At 35.8% G+C, this 21275-nt stretch overlaps 1 protein-coding gene across 1 annotated transcript in view; it reads left to right on the plus strand.

Annotated features, from left to right (window-relative positions):
* Window positions 1-21275, plus strand: part of syne1a (spectrin repeat containing, nuclear envelope 1a) — a 205965-nt gene that overhangs the window by 46927 nt on the left and 137763 nt on the right. Inside the window, exons 20-42 of the mRNA XM_056480594.1 lie at window positions 354-491; window positions 619-756; window positions 1296-1445; window positions 1610-1768; window positions 2797-2961; window positions 3044-3178; window positions 4194-4352; window positions 4443-4651; window positions 6539-6602; window positions 6706-6870; window positions 9928-10080; window positions 10259-10354; window positions 12195-12335; window positions 12431-12591; window positions 14348-14498; window positions 14606-14833; window positions 14931-15029; window positions 17336-17523; window positions 17729-17852; window positions 17958-18124; window positions 19224-19377; window positions 19456-20081; window positions 21037-21216. Of these exons, the coding sequence (XP_056336569.1) occupies window positions 354-491; window positions 619-756; window positions 1296-1445; window positions 1610-1768; window positions 2797-2961; window positions 3044-3178; window positions 4194-4352; window positions 4443-4651; window positions 6539-6602; window positions 6706-6870; window positions 9928-10080; window positions 10259-10354; window positions 12195-12335; window positions 12431-12591; window positions 14348-14498; window positions 14606-14833; window positions 14931-15029; window positions 17336-17523; window positions 17729-17852; window positions 17958-18124; window positions 19224-19377; window positions 19456-20081; window positions 21037-21216 (3950 nt within the window). The remainder of the gene's footprint in view (window positions 1-353; window positions 492-618; window positions 757-1295; window positions 1446-1609; window positions 1769-2796; window positions 2962-3043; window positions 3179-4193; window positions 4353-4442; window positions 4652-6538; window positions 6603-6705; window positions 6871-9927; window positions 10081-10258; window positions 10355-12194; window positions 12336-12430; window positions 12592-14347; window positions 14499-14605; window positions 14834-14930; window positions 15030-17335; window positions 17524-17728; window positions 17853-17957; window positions 18125-19223; window positions 19378-19455; window positions 20082-21036; window positions 21217-21275) is intronic.

Below are 21275 nucleotides of genomic sequence, written 5' to 3' on the forward strand. Positions count from 1 at the left end.
ACCAGATAAACACCCTCTGGATCAGCCTACTGAAGTAGTAGCCACACCACAAACTCTTGCTATTGATCAGTTCAAGTGATTGACAGAACTCTTAGTGTTTTGATGGTTCCCAGGAGGCGCAGTGAGAGAAAAATGATTGAATGGTCATTACACTCACGAAAAAAAAAATGAAATTAAACAAAATGTCAAAACGACTATAAATAACTATAAAAAGTAAATAGTTAAAAGCAGGGGGTTTACTCACTTTGAAGTGAAGTCAACCAATCGCTTTTTACCGTATAAGGAAGTCAGTCATATGTGGTTGTTTTTTTCAAAACTACCATTCCTTTAGTAACTAATTCTGTTTTTTTTAGTACGCTCGTCTTCCTGAGACCCATAATGTGAGAATACACCAGGACATACAAGAGTTTCTGGAGGCTTCTATTAATAAACTTACCTCACCACTTCAAGTGTCATTGCTGGATGTAAAAGCCTTTATGCAGGATGTTGAGGTAAAGCGGTTTCAGCATTCATTATAAGTTTATTGGTAATATTTGTCCTTGTGTGTGATATTGGCCACTCAAAAATGATAAATGTAAGACTTTTAAACCTTCTGTTGTAATTTGAAACATATTATAGGAGATCAAGCACAAGCTGCCTGCTGTGGAAGCACAATATAAGGCGGCTGCTCGCTCTGCACAGCTTCTGGCCAAAGTTCATGATGGTGGAAATAAAGCACGTTCTACAATACCAACAACAGAAGCACAGCTCCATCAGGTTTGAATTGAAGAAAATGACAAAACACAACAAATTTACCAAAATATTAAGATACATTTGACACTGAAATGATTTAAATTAATATTTGTTCATTTAATATACAGTATGTATCTCTTGACCACAATTTTGCGTTGTCTTATATTGCACAGGCATATTGTTTAAATAGCCAACAATAGGTTGTTGGGTGGAAATTATAAAAACATATTATGGAAAAATCATTAAAATATTAAGTAAAGGTCATGCTTTATGAATATTTTTTGTCCTGTTTTATGTCCTACTGTTAATATCAAAATGTTCTTGATTAATACATTGCGGAGCATTTCATTTAGACAACTTTAAAGAAAATTTTCTTCATATTTAGATGTTTTTAAAACGATAGATTCCAGATTTTCAAATAGGTGTTCCTCTGGCAAATATTGTTATATCTGAATCAGGAGAAAGCTTATTTATTCAGCTTTTAGGCGAAGTTTTTATGGTTGTAGGTTACGTAGCCTATATGTCTGAGAGAAAATGTATGACTGTCTGTTTTATCCTCACAGCTGAAGGAAAAGTGTCCTTTAACACTTAAGGAGTGCCAGGCACTATTTCCTCTGTTAGAGGAGCTTGAGAAACAAATCTCAGCTTTCTATCAGACAGCAGAGGTCGCTGGACACATTATCACACAGCAACACAACCAGGAAATGTGCCAGGTCAGTGCAGGCCACTGGGAGAGAGAAGATTACTAGACTGTGAAGAAAACTGTGTGGTGAAACTGTAATGATACAGCAAATAAAAAGTGCCTGTCTTTTGTAATCCCGTAAGAATTAGATCTGTCTGAGCCAGAATTGATCTCTGTTTTCTTCATTTTTGGCAGGAGCTACAAACTCAACAGCAGACCTGTAAGCGCTGTGTTTGTGCTATTGAGCGCAGTTACCTGGCCCTACAGAGAGCGCTGTGCTGTGCCAAGTCTCTGCATAACTTTGACACATCTCTTCTGCAGAACAGAGTAACAGAGATTCAGACCACTGCACAGGTCAGGCTACATTACTTTTCTGCTAAAATATCATACTGCCAAACAAAACAACAACTTATCAGAGTAAATATTCTCTATCTCTTTTTTAGACTCCATGGGAAAAAATACTTCTACTTTAACCCTTGTGTGTCAGATTTTAAAAAATACACTTAGGTCTATAGAGGGCAAAAATCTGGCCCAACAAAAAAAAAATCATAAAAGTATCACACCTGAATATTTTTTTCACAAACTTTAATGTATATATATATATATATATATATATATATATATATATATATATATATATATATAGAGAGAGAGATTTATTTTTTTAATTTTTTTTTATTCATTTAGTGCTGAATGCAGAAAACAGGGGAAAGGAAGTATTTTCTGCTCAAGCTAAGCTTAAAAAGTATGCCAAAATATTTAGGATGCTAAAATATAGGATATTAATACTAATGACTGCAGTGAGTATTCTTACCTCAGACACTTCTTCTGGAATCCACCTCTGGCTCTGATGTATGTGCCTGTAGTAGTAAAAGATTATATATGATTTATTTTGTCTCATGTGTGTAGAATAATTAAAAAAAATTGTTTTCAGCGGCTGCAAAATACTGATCATGGACCATGCAAAACAACAAATCACAGTTCAAGCTAAGCTTGAAAACATGTGCCAAAATACTACAAATGTAACGTTAAAAAAGTTACAATTATGAAGCTGTGATGAATAATCAATACTGTGATGAAATATATAAGTTTGAATGGGTTTCAATAGGGGCATTTTTTGGTTGTGCAGATCATGAGTGTAACTATTTTTTGTACCTAGGGTAAAATAATTTTATGAAATGAAATGACATTTTCAATTTCAATGACATTTTTCCCCAAAATGTATGCTGTTTGCATTAGCACAACCAAATTGATACTAAAATAAAAGAAAAGAAAAAAGAAAAGGAAATAATGTCCATAAGGATGCACAAAAGATCTGCTGTAGTTTAGATATGTCCATTATGCACAGAGCTGTTGGAGTAACTGTGTTCTGCTCTGATCAGGCTCTGATGCAGGAGGCTTTGGAGTGGAGACAAGTGGCAGAAGCTAATGGAAACCTTATGCGGCGATTTGAGGAGTCTCGTGCTGACCTTGAGAAAGCACTGCGTGTGGGACAGGCCTGTTTAAAAGAAAGAGGAGACCCAGATGAGCTGTTCCGCAAACATAATGTACGTCAGTAACGTCTTAATCTCATTCCCCCAAATTTAACTTGTCGCTGTCTTCTAATCAAGTGTGTAATTATTTGCATAGGAGTTCTTTGGGCGACTAGACCAACACATTTTAAGTGCTTATTTAAAGGCGTGTGATGACCTCACTGATATTATCTCAGAGGAAGACCAAAAGAGTCTACGGGAGACTGTAAGGAGACTGCACAAGCAGTGGAAGGTCAGTTTTATTAACTGCTTAAAAGTACACTGCTAAACATTTTTGTTTAAAATTGGCAGAATTGAAATAACAAGCAGGTACATCATGAATATATCTTCCAAACTCTGTTTTTGTAGTAACCAAATAACTTAATAATGTTTATGATTTTATTCATATAGTTAAAGTATATATTTAATTACATATACAGTTTGCTTTGGTTCTCGAATATTTTTGGCTGAGAGTTCTTACTATCCATGTGGAGAGATATTTACTGTATCCTCCAGAATGACAGCAGCCATTCACTGCTGCGAAGAGCATTCTTACCTCGGACACTTCTTCTGGAATCTACCACTGGCTCTGATGTAGGTCTCTGTTGTGGTTAAATATTATATATAATTCATTTGGTCTTATGGGAGTTGCATAATGTAAAAAAAAATGTTTTCAGCAGCCACAAAGTACTGATCATGGACCATGAAAAACAATAAATCACAGTTTATAAAATACAGAAACTTTAAACAGAGTGGAGTGAAAAAGAGAAATCAGAAAAAAGAAATCAGTCTGTCATAAAACCTGAATCAGCACTGGCTTGGCTGTTTTTCTTTGTTTTCATTCAGTTTTTGTAGGATAAATAAACCGATCCAGATATGATTCTGTCTTGAGTTTAATATGTAGCATGTAATGTATTTATAGGTCATTTCTCTGTGCAGTGGTGTAGTAATGAAAGATTCATGCAAGATTCTTCAACATGAACAACATCATAAGATAAATTGTCAACTTTTTGTGTTTCTGTGTTTTGGTTGTTTCGTCCACATAGGAGCTGCAACATTTAAACTTTAATAACATCATTAATATTTAACTTTTAATTATTCATTTTTAAAGTTTCACATTAATAACGTAAAACAACAGCACAAGACATACCTACTCAGATTACACCTGTTTTAGATTTTCAGTGCTTAAAGAAGGCCAAAGTTGGACAGAATGTACCTTTAATAGGAATATATCCTAAAATATTCATCCCAATGTTTTTTTTTCCTAGGACATTCAAGCCGAGGCTCCATCTCATCTGCTCAGACTCCGGGTGGAAACAGAGAGACGTTTTGTGATGGCCACATTACAGGACTGTAGAGTTGAGCTGAAAAGAGAGGACAAGGCCTTGCCTGCTGCTGGTAGTGAAAAAACTATCAAAGAACACAGGGTGAGATAGAACCATAAACAAAGGGCATGCATGTTACATTTCATAGACTAAGAGTTGTTGATTTTATTTATGTCTTTCTTTATACTGCAGGCATATTTCAGACAGAAAAACCCACTTTCAGCATGTGAGAAGCGACTGAAGACAATGAAACATTTATGTCAGGAACTTCCAGAGAACGACAGAGGTTATCAAATGCTGGAAGGGACCAAAGATCAACTTTTAGAGGTCAAGGGTTTAGTAGACCAAACACACTTGAGACTACAACAGCACCCGGATAAATGGAGAGAGTGGCATGTTAGGTGAGATGCAAATACTGTATTATTGCCACATGGGGCATATTACATAGCATCATTTTCTTCAACTGATTTTGCTCTGAAAGCAGCAATTTAATGAAAGCTTAAGATTTAATTACATTATTTTGAAAATAGAATGTTTTGACCCACTTAAAACACATTTATATGTCATTTGAAATGCATTGAATGAATTGCATTTTAATATTATTTTTCCGAACTTGTGTCATGTATTTAGTAATGAAGTTTCAGTTTAGTACACTGATGCACAGTACAGTTAAAATTAAAGTCAAATACATACTTCAAGTACATTGAAATTGTATGAAATTGAATAGTTTAAAAATATATATATACACTCCTGAACAAAATCTTAAGATCGGGGGAAACAATTGAGGTATTCAGATTTTGCACTGGTAGATCATAATCCGATTGTACTGTAAGTACTGCTTTAAAATACCCAAAGAAGCTCAGTTTTACCATTGAAGGAAAAAGCACCCCTGATGACAGAGCCTCCACCACTGTGCTGTGTAGAAAACATCTCATGTGGAATCTCCTTGTCATGCCATTAACGTTGGAAGCCATCAGAACCATCCAGGTTAATTTTTTTTTCATCAGAGAACAAAACTTTCTTCCACTTTTCAATGTCCCATGTTTGGTGCTCCCTTGCAAAATCCAAATGGGCAAGTTTGTGGTGTGGGAGAAGACGTGGCCTTTGAAGACGTTTTTTGTTCTTTAAGCCCTTCTCTTGAATATGTCGTCTTATGGTTATTGGGCTGCAGTCAGCCTTAATTTGGGTTGAGGATCTGCCTGTGTCTTCTCAGACAGCCCGTCGGATCCTTCAGCTCAGTGCAGGTGAATTTTTTTGGGTCTACCACTTGACTTTTTTGACCCCATAATGCTCAGGATCTTTTAAGAAATTTAAAATGACTGTCTTACTGCGTCACACTTCGGCAGCAATGATGCGCTGTGAGAGCCCATGCTTGTGCAACTCAACAATCCTGCCACGTTAAAAGAGAGAAAGCACTGAATTGAACTTTTTAAGGCTATTGTCCTAAATGTTTGATCAGCTGATTTGAGCTTGTTTGAGTTTAAATGCAATTTTCATTTAATTGCTTATTCTCCGTTTTTTACATGTTGCACCTGTGTCTTCATTTGGCATTTCAAAGCAGTACCCTGCTAAAAAATCCAGCTTAAACCAGCCTAGGCTGGTTGGCTGGTTTTAGCTCATTGACCAGCCTGGTTTTAGAGGGGTTTTGGCCATTTCCTGGCTGGTTTCCAGCCATTTCCAACCTGGTCTTAGCTGGTCAAGCTGGAAAATGACCAGCAAAATCCAGCTAAAACCAGCTTGACCAGCTTGACATAGTTGGTTTTGGCTGGGCTCCTAGCCTGGCTAGGCTGGTCAAGCTGGTTTTAGCTGGTCATTTTCCAGCCTGACCAGCTAAGACCAGGCTGGAAATGGCTGGAAACCAGCCTGGAAATGGCAAAAGCCCCTCTAAAACCAGGCTGGTCAACCAGTTAAAACCAGCCAACCAGCCTCGGCTGGTTTAAGCTATTTTTTTTCAGTTGGGTACTTACAACCTGATTACGATCCACCAGTGCAAAATGTGAATAATGTTTCCCACCGGTCCTATGATTTTGCTCAGGAGTGTATATGCAGTGCAGTAAAACAAGTGCACATTTACTACAATTAATTCTTTTAAAATTAATTTATTCACAGGGAACAACATATAGAGGTTTATAAAAAGGTCAGTTTTTTTAAATAACTGTTTTGTTTTGTTTTGTTTTGTTTTGTTTTGTTTTGTTTTGTTTCGTTTCGTTTCGTTTCGTTTCGTTTCGTTTCGTTTCGTTTCGTTTCGTTTTGTTTTGTTTTGTTTTGTTTTGTGTGCTGTCCTCCAGGTTCAGTAAGCTGTCTGAATGGCTTATCTCGACACAGAATGGGGCTGAAAACTCCTCAGTCCAGGTGAGCTCAGCCACAATCTACATGTTTTATGCTCATCTGCATGCTGTATGTGTGTATACAGAACACTGTGAAGGAACTGACCTTTCTCTTCCTCCTCCTGCAGATGCAGCGCAGGGCGATAAAGGCTCAGAGTGAGACTCTGGACTGGCTCAAAGCTCGTCTCACTGTACTGGAGGAGATAAGTCCTGAGAGTGAAGCTCATATGCAGAGAGCTGCTCTTGAGAAACTCTCACAGCAGTTTTCTGCAGCGCTGTTGTCTCTATCTGAGGTAAAGAGTGCTCTTCATGTCTGCTAATTTGAATGTGAGGTGTACTGTTGCCCTCCTCTTTGCTCATAAGCACTGGGTTTTGGGCCCTAAAGGCAGAATGAATCATACGTTGTAATAGTCTTTCTTTCTATCATGACAGAAATGACTTATTGATCAAGAAAAAAAGGTGGTGCTTGGCAATGGATTTTGTCCATTGGTAATTCAGTAGATCACTACTTGGTTGTTGTTTACTAGAAAGAGAAATTGATAAGTTTGCCCAAGTAAAAACTTCATTAATTTTCTTTAACATCATTTAAAAGTTGCTGATAACATTTTAAAAAACCTGTTTACGTTAATTGAACAAATTTTTTAAACAATCATCTTTAGTAGTGGAATTTGTGCACAAAATCTACCTTACACGTAAGGCTGTACTGGAATTCCACCAATCAAAGAGTTGCAGTGGGCATAGAATCAGCCTTTTGTTTTCCTCATTCCCATGATGCACCGCAAATTGTTTAATCGAATTTGTAAAATAGTAAAAATAGCACTTTGTTGTATTAAATATGCAGTGGTCCAATTGAAAACCTCAGAAAAAATATGTTAGCTTTAAGAAAAAATATTGTGGACACAGTGAAATGTTCACTCACTTTGAGCATGTCTAAAGAATTTGTATGCAAATATTAAAGTGTGCCAAAAGCGATCATTACTAATGGTGTACATATATTTTGCAGCCAGTTTAAACCATAGATTGTAAAAAATATAGATGTAGTATCCGTGACGTCACCCATAGGTTTCTGAAGGGCGCAAATGAAAGTGGGTGTGGCCAACTGGTGCTGTTTTCATTGCTCCAACTGAGGGTAACAAAATAATGGCATAGAGGCGGAGCGTGAGCAGAGCTATAGACGCCTGCTAGTAATTTGCTTAGATCGGCTTTTCTTTGGGAGAAACGCTTAATACTTCATTACCTGCGACTTGTTTGTGTTCTGACCACATTTGCTTGGTTGTACACTATAGCAATAAAGTGTTTAGACTTTTAAAAACACTGTTGTAATACATTAAGCTGCTAAGCATTGTTCTTATGACGTTTTTCTTCAGGAGGAAATTGCAAATTACTTCCAAATACTATAAATATAGTCTGTGTTAGTAAGTGCAAGGCTATTTATGAAATCCAGACAAACAACTGTATAACAATGTTTCAGATGACTGTTTTATAGCCTCCAGCTAATACATCTGTCAGATTCTGGAGTGCATTCAAGTTCTAAAGAACATTATAAATGATAAATGATCTTAAATAAAACAAATACAATTACAGATATAAGTATATAATTTCACTCACCTGGGCAATGGAGGCCACGTGGATGGTTTGTGAGCACAATTAAGTGTACACAGCATGTCATATCATCTGATAATTGTAAGAAATAATTCCAAAAAAACCTGAATGTGCAAAGCCACATAAAACAAAGCAAAAATATGATGTATATGCCGAGTTCAGCGGCTTATCAGCCAGAGTCAGCTGAAGCGGTGTGATGACCAGCAAGACCTAGCTGTCACTCAAGTGGCCACGCCCTTAATTATGCAGACTTAATATAACTTAATATAAACTAAATGGATGAGAAAAAAAATCACACCCCTCACAGTTGTCATTAAGGGTAATATTAGCTATATGAACTAAAACCATTCTTTGGACCAGGCTGTAAACACCTTTTTTCTGCTGTAAAGTTGGATATTTCAACAGTAGGGTCAAATAGAAATCTGTTCTATTGTGGAGCCAGGACTAGCGGAGTTTTGATGAATTGCACTTTCAGTCACTTCCGTATTTACTTCACGAGGGAGAGTGGGAGGTTGTTTTTTCGGAGTCGTTTAGATTCAAGAATGAATTATTGAATATTTCTTTCGCTCTTGCGACTGTGCGTGTGCAGTCAGCTCTAAAGCCAAAGCAAAAGTAGGCTTAAGTAAAAAGGTAATGCAAAAGCTTATAAGATTAACAAATGACAGCTTTAGAAATCAAAAGCCGAATCCTGGACATTTTAGGAAATTTCTTAACTAGGTTAATTAGGTTAACTAGGCAGGTTAGGGTAATTAGGCAAGTTATTGTATAATGATGGTTTGTTCTGTAGACTATCTAAAAAATATATAGCTTAAAGGGGATAATAATTTTGACATTAAAATGTTTTTAAAAAATTTAAAACTGCTTTTATTCTAGCCGGAATAAAACAAATAAGACTTTCTTCAGAAGAAAAAATACTATCAGACATACTGTGAAAATTTCAACTTCAACTGTGTATATATATATATATATATATATATATATATATATATATTTATATATATATGTATGCAATTAACTTAAACTTCATAGACTGTATAGATAAAAAAACTACATAAACTATAATATTGTTTGTCCAATTGTCATATACTTAGTGTTTCAAATTAAAGTTTGGAATTTATGATGAATTCACCTCATACTTGGTCAAATTACTATTGGAAAAATGAATGGGAGCCAGCTCTGCACAAAATCAGAAAGTGAGTAGGCCCTAATGCTTATTGATGTGGTCTTGTGAGTGACAGGTTGTTCCACCCTCATGAATAATGATATACACAGATAAATTATTCACAATAAATTCTGACATTTTATTCGAAAATATGAGAATCGTCTATTTCCTTTTCAGGGTGACTTGAAAGCTGTGGGATTGAAAAGTGTAGAGCAATATGATTTTCTCCTTCCTTTTTTGAATTGCTGTGCTTGTTTGCGTCCTTGTGCAAGAATGAACAACTCTCAGCAGTGAAATAGACACTCAGCACTTCATCACGCTGATGCCATTTTTTTCAATAATTAAAAAATACACTAGCCTCAAGCAAGTAATGCTTTGGCAGACACACATGCCTTGTTCAGTGTTCACTCAGGGAAAGGTGTTGAAAATAAAGTTGAATGCAAATTGTTAATGCATAGCTATTGGCATACAATTTGCATATCACCTACAGGGCTTTTTATAGTACAGCTATCTACAGGGTTACTCTTTTATGACAGTTTGGCCTGATGATATTTTGCATGCTTAAACACAGTGTCTGTTTTCTCAGGCTACTGGAGTGGCTAATGAAGCGAGCGTAAAGTCTGAAGAGGAGCTGAAAGAGGAGGTAAATGATGAGGAGCTGATTCAGACCCAAGAGCACAGACAAATACTGAATGCAGAGAGCGCCACTGAAGCCAAACAGCTGCTCCTCATTCACCAGGTAGAGACTGCACAATTAATTTTGGATGGCACATATAATGCAATAGACTTGATAAATCTGCTCATCAATTGTATCCGCTAATATGATTGCTGTGAATAAGTGATTTGTTCTCTTATGTGATGATACAAGGGGTGAATCTTTGGAGCATCTATTTTCTCTTCTGTCTGACCTTTCACAGCAGAATCTGAAGACCCAGCAAGCAAAAGATACGGATGTGAGATGTCAAGGTAATTTCTTTAAAGAAGACCGGACAGCTCAAGAGAAACACCTGCAGGTGAGGCTTTCAGCACAGTATTGGTTGCTTGTAGTTTGCTTGCTATAGCTTGTAGTCAGCTTGTAGTTTGCTTGCTACGTGATCCTAAGAATTCACTCACTTTCCTTTGGCTTGATCTCTGATTTATGGAACAAATGCCAAATGCTTTTATCAACGTTTACATTTTAATTAAATTGTATGAAATCTCAAACAAAATTTTAAGACATTTTAAGACTAGATTTGATCAAGTGATTTTACCAGATGTCGTATTGGACATACTGTACAAGGTTAGCCCATGCATTTTTGCTTAAAGATGAATACCCCACTCAAGGTTTGTACTGCACAATTCCCCTTACTAGATTGTCCTGCTTTTAATGATTCCAGAAGACTTTTTTTTATGAAATGAACTCTCTTAAGGACAAATTTAACAAAGAGACATGAGGAAAAAATAAAAAAAAATGTATCATGTTAATTTCATGTTATATTATTATTAACACCTAAAATCATTTTTGACTTATGTATTAATTTGTTTGTTGTTTTAAATTGTATATTTATTATTGAAATGTTCTTACCATGAAAAAAGCCTTGGTTGCTGACATGGCATTAAATAAAAAAAAAAAACATTACACACAATCCCTGATTTATGAGGGGTCACCACAGCAGAATGAATCACCAATTACTTTGGCGTATGTTTATTATTAATCCCAAAAATGATCTAAACCTGTTTATTCTGACCTACAATGTTGCAACAAATAGCGCTTCCATTTTTAACATCACTAGCAGACAATTTCTTTAGCTTCATGTTAGCATGTTGCTATGCTAATGGTACAGTACTATACGCATACAGATACATGCACAACACACACTAATATTCATTCATTCATTCATTTTCCTTTGGCTTAGTCCCTTTATTTATTATCGTTTGCCACGCACAGCGGAATGAACCACCAACTTATCCGGCATATATTTTACACAGCGGATACCCTTCCAGCTGCAACCCAGTACTGGGTAACATTCTCATTCACACTCATAAACTACAGCCAATTTAGCTTATTCAATTCACCTATACCGCATGTCTTTGGACTGTGTGGGAAACCCAAGTTCTCGGAGGAAACCCACAGCGACAAACACTAATATTTGGTTTAAAAACACAACTTTAATTATGATTGATGCTTATTTGTATTATTTCTTGTCTGAAATATAAGTATCATTATCAAATATTCAACCATCTTGGATTCAGTAGGGATGTAAGACAATCACAGACTGTTTGGTGCATAATATGATTCTAATTCCAATTCTAAACTCCGCTTATTAGGTAGAAGTTTTAAAAAGGGTAAAGAAAAAATGATTTAAAAAAATAATATCACTTTACCCATGCTCTATGAAACCTACATGAGCTACTTTCTTTTGTTTTGAAACCTTGTACACTGTTCAAATTACTTATTTAAAATGAGTTGATTTCCCAGTGCTGGATTGTGGCTGGAAGGTCATCCGCTGCATAAAACAAACGGTATGCTGCATAAGTTGGCAGTTCATTCCACTGTGGTAACCCCTGATAAAATAAAGCGACTAAGACGAAGGAAAATGAGTTAAAGCAACAGATTTCTTACATTGTTTTTGGCACAACCTAATTATTTTATGTTGAATCCACTTACATTTGTAAAAAATTATTGACTTCTATTTGTGTTGAGACGGGATTTGTTGAGAAGGAATTGTGTGGAACCCAGCGTTTTTTGCAGTGTAATGCAACATGAAAGAATGAGAACGAGAACTGTGACTCAAATAACTTGCAGTTGGTGTTGCAATTACAACAATTAGTAGTGAAATGGCTGAATAACGTGTCATTTTAATTGCTCATTAGGTCACTGTGAGCTCGTGGCAGGAGTTTGAAGCAGAGAGAGAAGCCATCTGGCAGTTTATATGCCATGTTAGTCCTGTCCTACAGAGGGAGCTCGTCTTCAGCAGCCTAGACAACCTCAAGTCGGAAAGGAATAATATTCAAGTAAGAGCACAAACAAATAAAATATACAGTAGTAGATACATGTTTAATGAACTCTGGGCTGAGTCTCACTCATATCTGTGTGTGTGTTTGTTTAGGAGCTTCATGAACAGGGCTACATGTTTGCTGTTCGAGCTGAGTCCCTGGTGAAGAAGGCAGCAGATATTAAACTTGGTCCTCTGAATCAGACTTTGCTACAGGATCAGGCACAGAGCGCGAAAGAGAGGCTGCAGGAGATGCAGGACACCCTCAGGAAAATGTACGTCAGATTTTTACGCCTGTGTTTTTAGTAATGTCAGACTGTGATAGTCTGCTGCATATTGAAGAGTCTAAGGACATTCACAGATTACATGTTGGACTGATGAGTCTACTAGGAATAATTTAGCTAAATTAGCTAATATTTCTAGCTAATCTTGAAATATGGCGTTAATGCTATTGAGTCAATCTATGGCCACATATACTTGCCAAGTAAAAGAAGGTTTTCCAAACAAGAAATAAATTATTGCGCAAAAATAAATAAACAAATGCAAATCTCCAAAAATCGCAAAGCGGAAATTAAGATTTGAGAAATAAAAATTTTATTTGCGAACTATATATATTTGCAAAACATTTTTTTTTTAGCATTGCCTTTACAAAACCCATCCAGTCAATTGCAATGCTCATTTTGTTTGCTTTTTAGTCAACCGTGAGTTTGCGATGCTGTTTTCACTTTGCACTTTACATTTCTGCACATTTCCCTTTGTGACCCTGATTTGAAAAGGGGGCAGAGTCAAGAGAACTTGGGCATTTACAGCAGGCCCGGACCTGCCTTCATTGAAGCAACGTCAGCACCTGGAGATACAGTATCACGGCGGGTCTGCTGTAAACGCCCATGTTCCCCTGAGTCCACCCCCTTGTTTTGCAAATATATAAAGTTTTTTTTATTCAAATATTTTAGTGTTTTTTTTTTTTGCTCTGCTTGATATTTATTTGCAGTTGGGTTTTTTGTTTGCAAATTTAATTTTCATTTCTCAAAAATTTATTTAATTAGAGATTTCCTTTTATCTATTTATTTTTGCTCAATACTTTATTTTTATTTGCAAAACTTCCTTTTATTACGCAAGCTGTCACTGGGGTGGTACCTTTTCAAAAGGTACACATTAGTACATATTGGTACCTCAAACCTATATATTAGTACCTAAAAATTTTAAGAGGAACAAATTTGTACTTTTTAGATACTAATATGGACCCTTAGGTATTAATATGGAATTTGTAGCTACAAAGTACTGCACACTGTCCATCTTGTTTCTAATGATTTTTATTGTTAGTATCATAGTGACCTTTACTGGTCTTTCCGAATTGACCTGCATTTTCGTCTATATTAACCTACTGTATGCGTGAATTAGTGGATAGAGCTACACAAGTAGTGATACAGAAGCAGGTGTTGAGCTTCTATTGCCAGGGTTGCCAGGTTTTCACAACAATACTAATACAATGGTGACTCTTATCAAGCCCAACAGTCAATCAAACTGGCCCAATAATACTAAAACCCCAAATATGCCACCAAATACATATTTTTCATCCTAGTTTCAGCATCCCAGTACATTTAAAAAAAAAATAATTGGTAGAATATACTGTCAAGTCTAAAAGTATTCATATCCCTGGGGTATGAATAATTTCGGGCTTGACTGTATATTTGGTAGAGTAAAATATTTTAACACAACCATATAAATATAATTGATACAGTATGTCAAACCCATTACCTTTGTAATAACAAAACAATCAGAGGTTTATACTAGCCCAATTCCACAGGAAAACTGCAGACTTGGCAACCCTGTCTACTGTATAGGCAGCGTTTAGCCACACTAATAATAATAGACTGATTGGCTTCAATATAAGCTGTTTTGTAGACTTACAAAAACATTTGATTTCATAAACTTATGAGATGCTTTTAAAGTATGTCTTAATACCCCCTTTAAAATGTACTTGTACTTTTTGACGACAAGTCTTTTTCCTGTTTGTGTCTGTTGCAATAGTGTGACAGATCTGGAGATGACACACAGATGGTGGCAAAGTTTCAACCGAGAGTCTGAGGCATTCTTCTCCTGGGTCTGTGATAGTAAGAGCAAGCTTGAAGCATCCGCCCAAACCTCCTCCAAATTGGATGAGCAGATTCACTCTGTGCAGGTAAACAGATATATTGTAATAGATTCTGTGGTATACCTGGATCAGAAGACTGAACTTAATAAACAAAACCCAATAACCTGACAAAATGTTTTTTCTTTTTCTCTCAGATGTTGAAAGAGGGCTTAGAGGAGAAGATGGACATCTTTAGCCAATTGGAGACAGAGTTCAAGACTTTCATTAGCTTCATCACGCCAAATGAGACAGGGCGAATTAAAGCACGTCTGATGCATATCGGGAGATACCAGGAGGAGTTTAAGAACAACATGGAGCAACGAGAGACAGAACTTCAGTCTAGCTTGAGACATACAAAACAATTTGCACAAGATCTCGCTGAGGTAACACAATATACAGTAAACAGCTCTCTCTGTTCTCAATCTGATATTTTACTCAAGCTGTTTTGGATGTGTTGTTTATTGTTTTCATACATTTTAGGTGGAAAGTTTGCTGAAAGGATTACAGGAAAAACTGAACGTACCAATTACTTCCTGTACATCAGCCTCAAGAACTTACAAAACTCTCCATGAACATATGGTTAGTATTACTAGAGTCTAGGAGCATAAATCAATCAGTATCCGTTCTACTGTAGATAAGAAGTGTCAAAAACAAATAGAGAGTTTCAGTGTTTTCACAATGTACTTCTGATAAAATGTTCAGAAGTATTTTTGTTTAATAATTGATGCACATCTACAGTAAGATATTTGTAAATAGTAGATTTCATTTTTAGTTGGATAAACAAAACTAAATGGTTTGGTTGCTCCATGTCTGTTTGTTTCTGTTTGCTAGGATACAGCTTCAGTTTTGTTTTTTTGGGTTTTAGGAATATAGCAAGCCATGTGGAAAATATATATATAGGCTATTGGTTAATAATCCACAAGAGAACCGAGGGGTAAAAAGTAAAAAATCAATTTGCAGAGCGGATTAAAGGATAAACTTTTTACAGTTGAAAGGCTGTATGGAATAATCCCTATATTTGGCCTGTGAGCAATTAGTATGAGACTTCAATTCAAGATCATTCACAGCAAGTTTTAGTGAAACTAAAGGTTCACTCAAAAATGTTAATTTATTTTATTATTTACTCACTCACATCCAGGCCATGCAAGATAAATATAACCTCTTTTTTCAGTTATAGTAAAATTAAAATTTTGGAGGAAAACATTCAAGGATCTAAATGACTTTTGAGGTTCTAAAATGTTTATGTAGGCAGTTTAAGAGTAACTCACATGATCCAGTCAAAAATACTGGCTTTCTTTTTGTAAAAAGGTTTAAAGGTAAATTCAAATCCAAAATTGACAAAATAGTTGTCTTGGAAAAGAAGATTCTCTCTAGAAGATTGTCTCTAGAATCCTTAAACGTTTACATCTAGTAATTTACAACAATTATGGAAGCATTCAGTAATTCAACAAGAAGAGGCAGTACGCACAAGTGCAAATGAAACAAAGGAACTGTTAGTGTTCAGATAATTAAGTGTAGAGTAAGGAGGGGGGAGTTTTTTTATGTCAAGCCCACTCACCTGTACAAAACACACTTTATGAATGCACAATTATTATTTTTTTTTTAGAGATATGGATTGTAATAAAGTGTTTTCCACAGGTGGTTTGTTAAGCCCACTCACCGGTGTGAGGCACATTCAGAATTGCATAATTAAACCATTTTTTTCCTTCTAAAACGTACTTTTTTTTCTGAAGAAAGAGTCAATATCATATTCATCTAAAACATGCCTTGACATTAAGTTTTTAGCCCCCCTGTTTATTTTTTCCCCAATTTCTGTTTAACAGAGAGAATATTTTTTCAAAATAAAAATAAAATAAAATAAACAGGGGGCTAATAATTCTGACTTCAACTGTATATATATATATATATATATATATATATATATATATATATATATATATATATATATATATATATATATATATATATATATATATATATATATATATAAGCATATGTTTTACGCAGCAGACACCCTTCCAGCTGCAACCCATCTCTGGGAAACATCCATACACACTTATTCACACTCGTACACTACGGACAATTTTAGCCTACCCAATGCACCATGTACCACACCATGAAACCCACGCGGATGCAGGGAGAACATACAAACTCCACACAGAAATGCCAACTGACCCAGCTGAGGCTCGAATCAGCGACCTTCTTGCTGTGAGGTGACAGCACTACCTACTGCGCCACTGCGTCGTCATATATATATATATATATATATATATATTTTTTTTTAAATCTTGAGCTCTTTAAATTAGATCACACAGATCACAGACCTCTTTTAAACAAGATCATCGCATTTGTCCAGTCTGTTTCAAAGAGCACCGATTGCACCAGTTTCCTCCAGGCACGGTTGCTTTGCTCTAGTAAAGGGAGTGCACATGCTTTTTAACAGTCGCGCACATCACATCGCTTGTGTGCACGAGTGATCATCCTCTCATTCGGTATTCACCTGCTTTCTTTTGCTTGTGCGAACACAGTTATTTTTGTCAGTTGTGCTGCTTCTCGATTCTAAGATCACATTTGCACGTATATTGGGCCATTTTCATTGTTGGACCCTGCTTTTAAGAAAACAACAATTAAAAAATTATTTCCAACCAGCCAAAGTGGCTAGTGGGAGCTGCTGTCTGACCCGCCACAGCTAATATATACCCTCATTTGCCATGTTGGCGAGTGTTAATGTCAAGCCCTGATCTTAGATGATCTGGTGATGAGTAAATATTTAGTAAATTTTTGTGTTTCTGAAAACTATTCATTCAATAGATAATTAATGCTTTTTTTTTAAAGGCCTTTGATGTCTGCTGGAGTGACGTTTATTTCTAAAACTGTGTTGTCAGGATGCAGTGCAGCATCTCCAGCAGCTCGGGCCCAGGCTTATGTCTCTGAGTCTGGGATGGAGAAGACTCCCTGATGCTGGACGGCTGGAGGAAACCGTGGCTGAGCTGCAGAAATCTCACAAACTACACACCCAGCAAGCCACTGAAAAACAATCGAAACTGGAGAACCTGTTGACTCTTTGGCAAAGGCATGCATTTGCATATTTATTCGTTGCATAAATTTACACATTTGATAGACATTTACATGTAAAGCAAGTAACACTATTTATTCTCACATTCCCTGGGCTTGAGCAACAGAACGCCATAGTGTGCCTTCGCTGCAATCAAACTGCTTGTACTTATCTAAGTAACAGATTGTTTTGGTAAAAAAGGTTTTGCTTGTCTGATTTTCAGATATGAAAGAGATCTCTCCCTTCTGCAGTCCTGGTCGAACAGATGTGAAAGTCTGTGCAATTCAGATTCTCCTTATTTGACCACAGATCACGTGAAGCTGCACAGCCAGCTTCAGATGCTGCAGGTGAGTGTCAAATCTGAAGAAAACAGTATGTTGAGGATTTTTAACATCCTTAGTTGCTTGTTCAAGAAACTCGCCTATTGTTTTTTTTTTCATATAATGTACTAGGACATGCAGTCAGAAGTTCCATCTCAGGAGTCTTTGTTGGAAAGTTTAGAGACCCGGGCAGAGTCTCTGTACTCTTCAGCCACAGAAGAAAGAACCGCAGAGCTTAGAGATCTTCATTGTAACCTGGAGGAGAGGTGGTGTTCCCTCAGTACCAATATACCCCTCAGGTAAGAACAATTAGTTGTATGAAATCTTTTATATATACAAATTGTATGCATTCAGAATCTGCATTTCAGATTCACACCTTTATTCTGCTTAACATTAGCAAGTAGTAATTCCTGGTTCCCAAAAGATTAACATTTTTGTTTGAAAGTTTAGGGTCACAAACATTTTTTTCTATTACTAATAAATGTTGTTTTTTCGGTGATGAAAAAGTTGAATAATTTCCACAAAAATATTAAACAGCACAGCTTATTTTACAACATTGATTGTGAGCATATTAAAAATGTATAAGACTATATATATATATATATATATATATATATATATATATATATATATATATATATATATATGTATGTATATTATATGTGTGTGTGCGTCGTATATATATATATATATATATATATATATATATATATATATATATATATATATATATATATATATATATATATATATATATATATATATATATATATATATATTTAATTATATTTTATTTAATTTATGTTCTGAATATAATTTAGATATTTAAAATTATTATGTATATTTTAAAAATATTATTTAAATTATTACTATTATTATTAAAATTACATTCATTATACATATTAAATATTTGAAATAAAAATTTGTATTATCTGATTAAAACTGTAATGTCATAATATGATAAATACATCCTTAATAAATATTTATGAAATAAGAATTATTTGGTAAGATCCCACAGATTTAGTAAACCATACAACACCCAAACCTTTGTACCTTTACTATGAAGCAAAAAAGGGATCTAGCTGAATTAGTTCTATGTTTCAATTAATATTTGTCTATTTGAATTACAATTGATTTGTATTATTAACTCAATGGGACATGTACACCCTTAAAGGGATGATTAAAAATACAAATCCTGTTATCAGAACACAAAGGCAGATATACTGAAGAGAAGTGGAAATTTCCATTGTATTTTTGCCATTGTTTCTTTTTCATAAATGCTTCAGAATATTTATCTATGTGTTCAACAGATGAAAGAAAGTTTAGAAATACTTGAGTATGTGTAAATGGTCAGGAGATTTTCATTTTTCAACAATCTCATTAAATGTGGATTTGCAGGATTCAGGAACTTCAGTCCCATCTTGCTCAGCTGGAGCAGTTTAGTGAGGTGTCTCTTGCTCTGACTCAGTGGAGTGAGAACTTCCTCCGGCACATTCAAACCACCTGCAAAGTCAGCATCTCTGATCTACAGTCTGCTGACTCGAAAATCAAGGTACATGATCTCTTTCAAGCATATCTTTCAATCTATTTAAAATATATCTAAATAATTGCTTTCTCCATTGGTTTAAAGGAGGACAAGACGTCCCTTCAGACCCAGGGGAGATCACTGGAAGCCTTACAGCCTCATCTGGATGCTCTCAGCCCATCCTTAACCCCCAAAGACCTGCAGCATCTCCAGACCAGAAAGGAGGACTGCATTCAACTCTTCAATGAAGCGCAGAGTTTAGTAGAGCATCGAGATCAAGCTCTACTCAAACTGAAAGACTTCTATGAGTCTTATAACAAAGCCAAAGACTCCCTGCAAACAATTCAACAAGCGGTTGAGGAAAGAGGAAGTTGGGATGACTCCAAAGTCAGGGATATCAATCAGGAATTGGCTGATCTTGCTGAAGAGTTAGCATCTTTGGAGGTGCAAGCCATTAGCTTGGATATAATCGTCAATAAGGCCCACTTTCATTTGCAGGGGTCAGAGGAGGATAGAGTATCTTGCAGAGGCCTGGTGGATGACGTGGCCATGAGCGTTCAGGTTCTTCAGAGGAGCATCGGGACGAAGCAGAGTGAGGCAGAAGCACTGGCCTCCATGTGGAGCTCCTTTAGGGGACGCAAGGAGCTGCTGATCGAGAGTCTGGTGAAGCTGGAGGACAGAGCCAATATATCGTGGCCAACAGAGACCAACACTCAGGCCTTTCAGCAGAGGTACAGGGACTGGTGCTTGTCTGATGTGGCTTGTAGTCGATATTTACGTCTGTTTGATGTGTTTGAGCACAAGTAGACAGTGTTAATTGCATAAATACACATGTACAATTAATTAAACACTGAAAAATTTGACTTTGCTCAGTGTTTTGGTTTTCTAAAACAAAAAACTAAACAGCATCTAAACATCTAAAAGGCATAGTTCACCCAAAAATAAAAATTCTGCCATCATTTACTCATTCTTGATAAGTGAGACATCCATAGTAGGAAAAACAGAGACTATGGAAGTCATGGGTTGCAGATTTCCAACATTCCTCACAAAATGTCAAATTTTGTGTTCAAGAGAACTAAAATACTCAAACTGGTTTAGAACAAGTCGATGGTGGGTAAATGAATGCAGAAATTTAATTGTGAGCTGTCATTTTAAATAAGATACATTTTTAATAAATAAAGTTGTGTTTTTGAGAGATTAAACTAAATTAGAAGCTAAAACAAAAGAAAAAAATGTGTCAGTTTAATTTGCTGAACTCAATTTTAATAATCTTCATATTTATCTTTTTTTGAAAGAAAACAAGACTTGTTTATCACATCCAATTTGACATCTTTGGTAACTTAAATAACATTTTTTAGATGTTTGCGCTTAAAAACAAGTCAAGCATAATGAAAATGAAATTAGTTTTGTTGATACATTGTAGTCAGAGGGTAGAGGAAAGATTACTTCCATGTTTTAGATATTTAAGTCATGTTTTTAAGACCATAAGTTTGTAAATTTTGTCAAATTAATTAAGAAGTAATGGGAATCATTATTGAATTTTATTAGTTGTTGCTAATACAACTCATTGGGTTCTTATAAATTTGTCATATTGTATTCATATCAAATGATTAATTACAATTTCATAACTGTCTTTAAAAAGTCTTACATTTATTTTCATAACTTGTTTTTCTCTGTGTTTGTCAGGTTATGGTTGCTAAAGCAGTTGGAGGAAGAACTGGAGGCCCTACAGCACAGCCAGCTGTGGCTGAGAGAAAGAGGAGAACAGCTGGCCCTTAGAGACCCTGAGCTGGCAGAGGAGGCCCAGCGGGACATAACCCTGGTCCAGTCCACTTGGGAGAGGATTAGGAGGATTGTTGCGGAGGAGTGAGTCTATTACTACTGTATCCAAGTCTTCTATTCTACACTCAGCTTTCACAGAAACC

The sequence above is a fragment of the Danio aesculapii genome, chromosome 20 (genome assembly GCF_903798145.1).
Source record: "Danio aesculapii chromosome 20, fDanAes4.1, whole genome shotgun sequence".
Taxonomy (NCBI): Eukaryota; Metazoa; Chordata; class Actinopteri; order Cypriniformes; family Danionidae; genus Danio; species Danio aesculapii.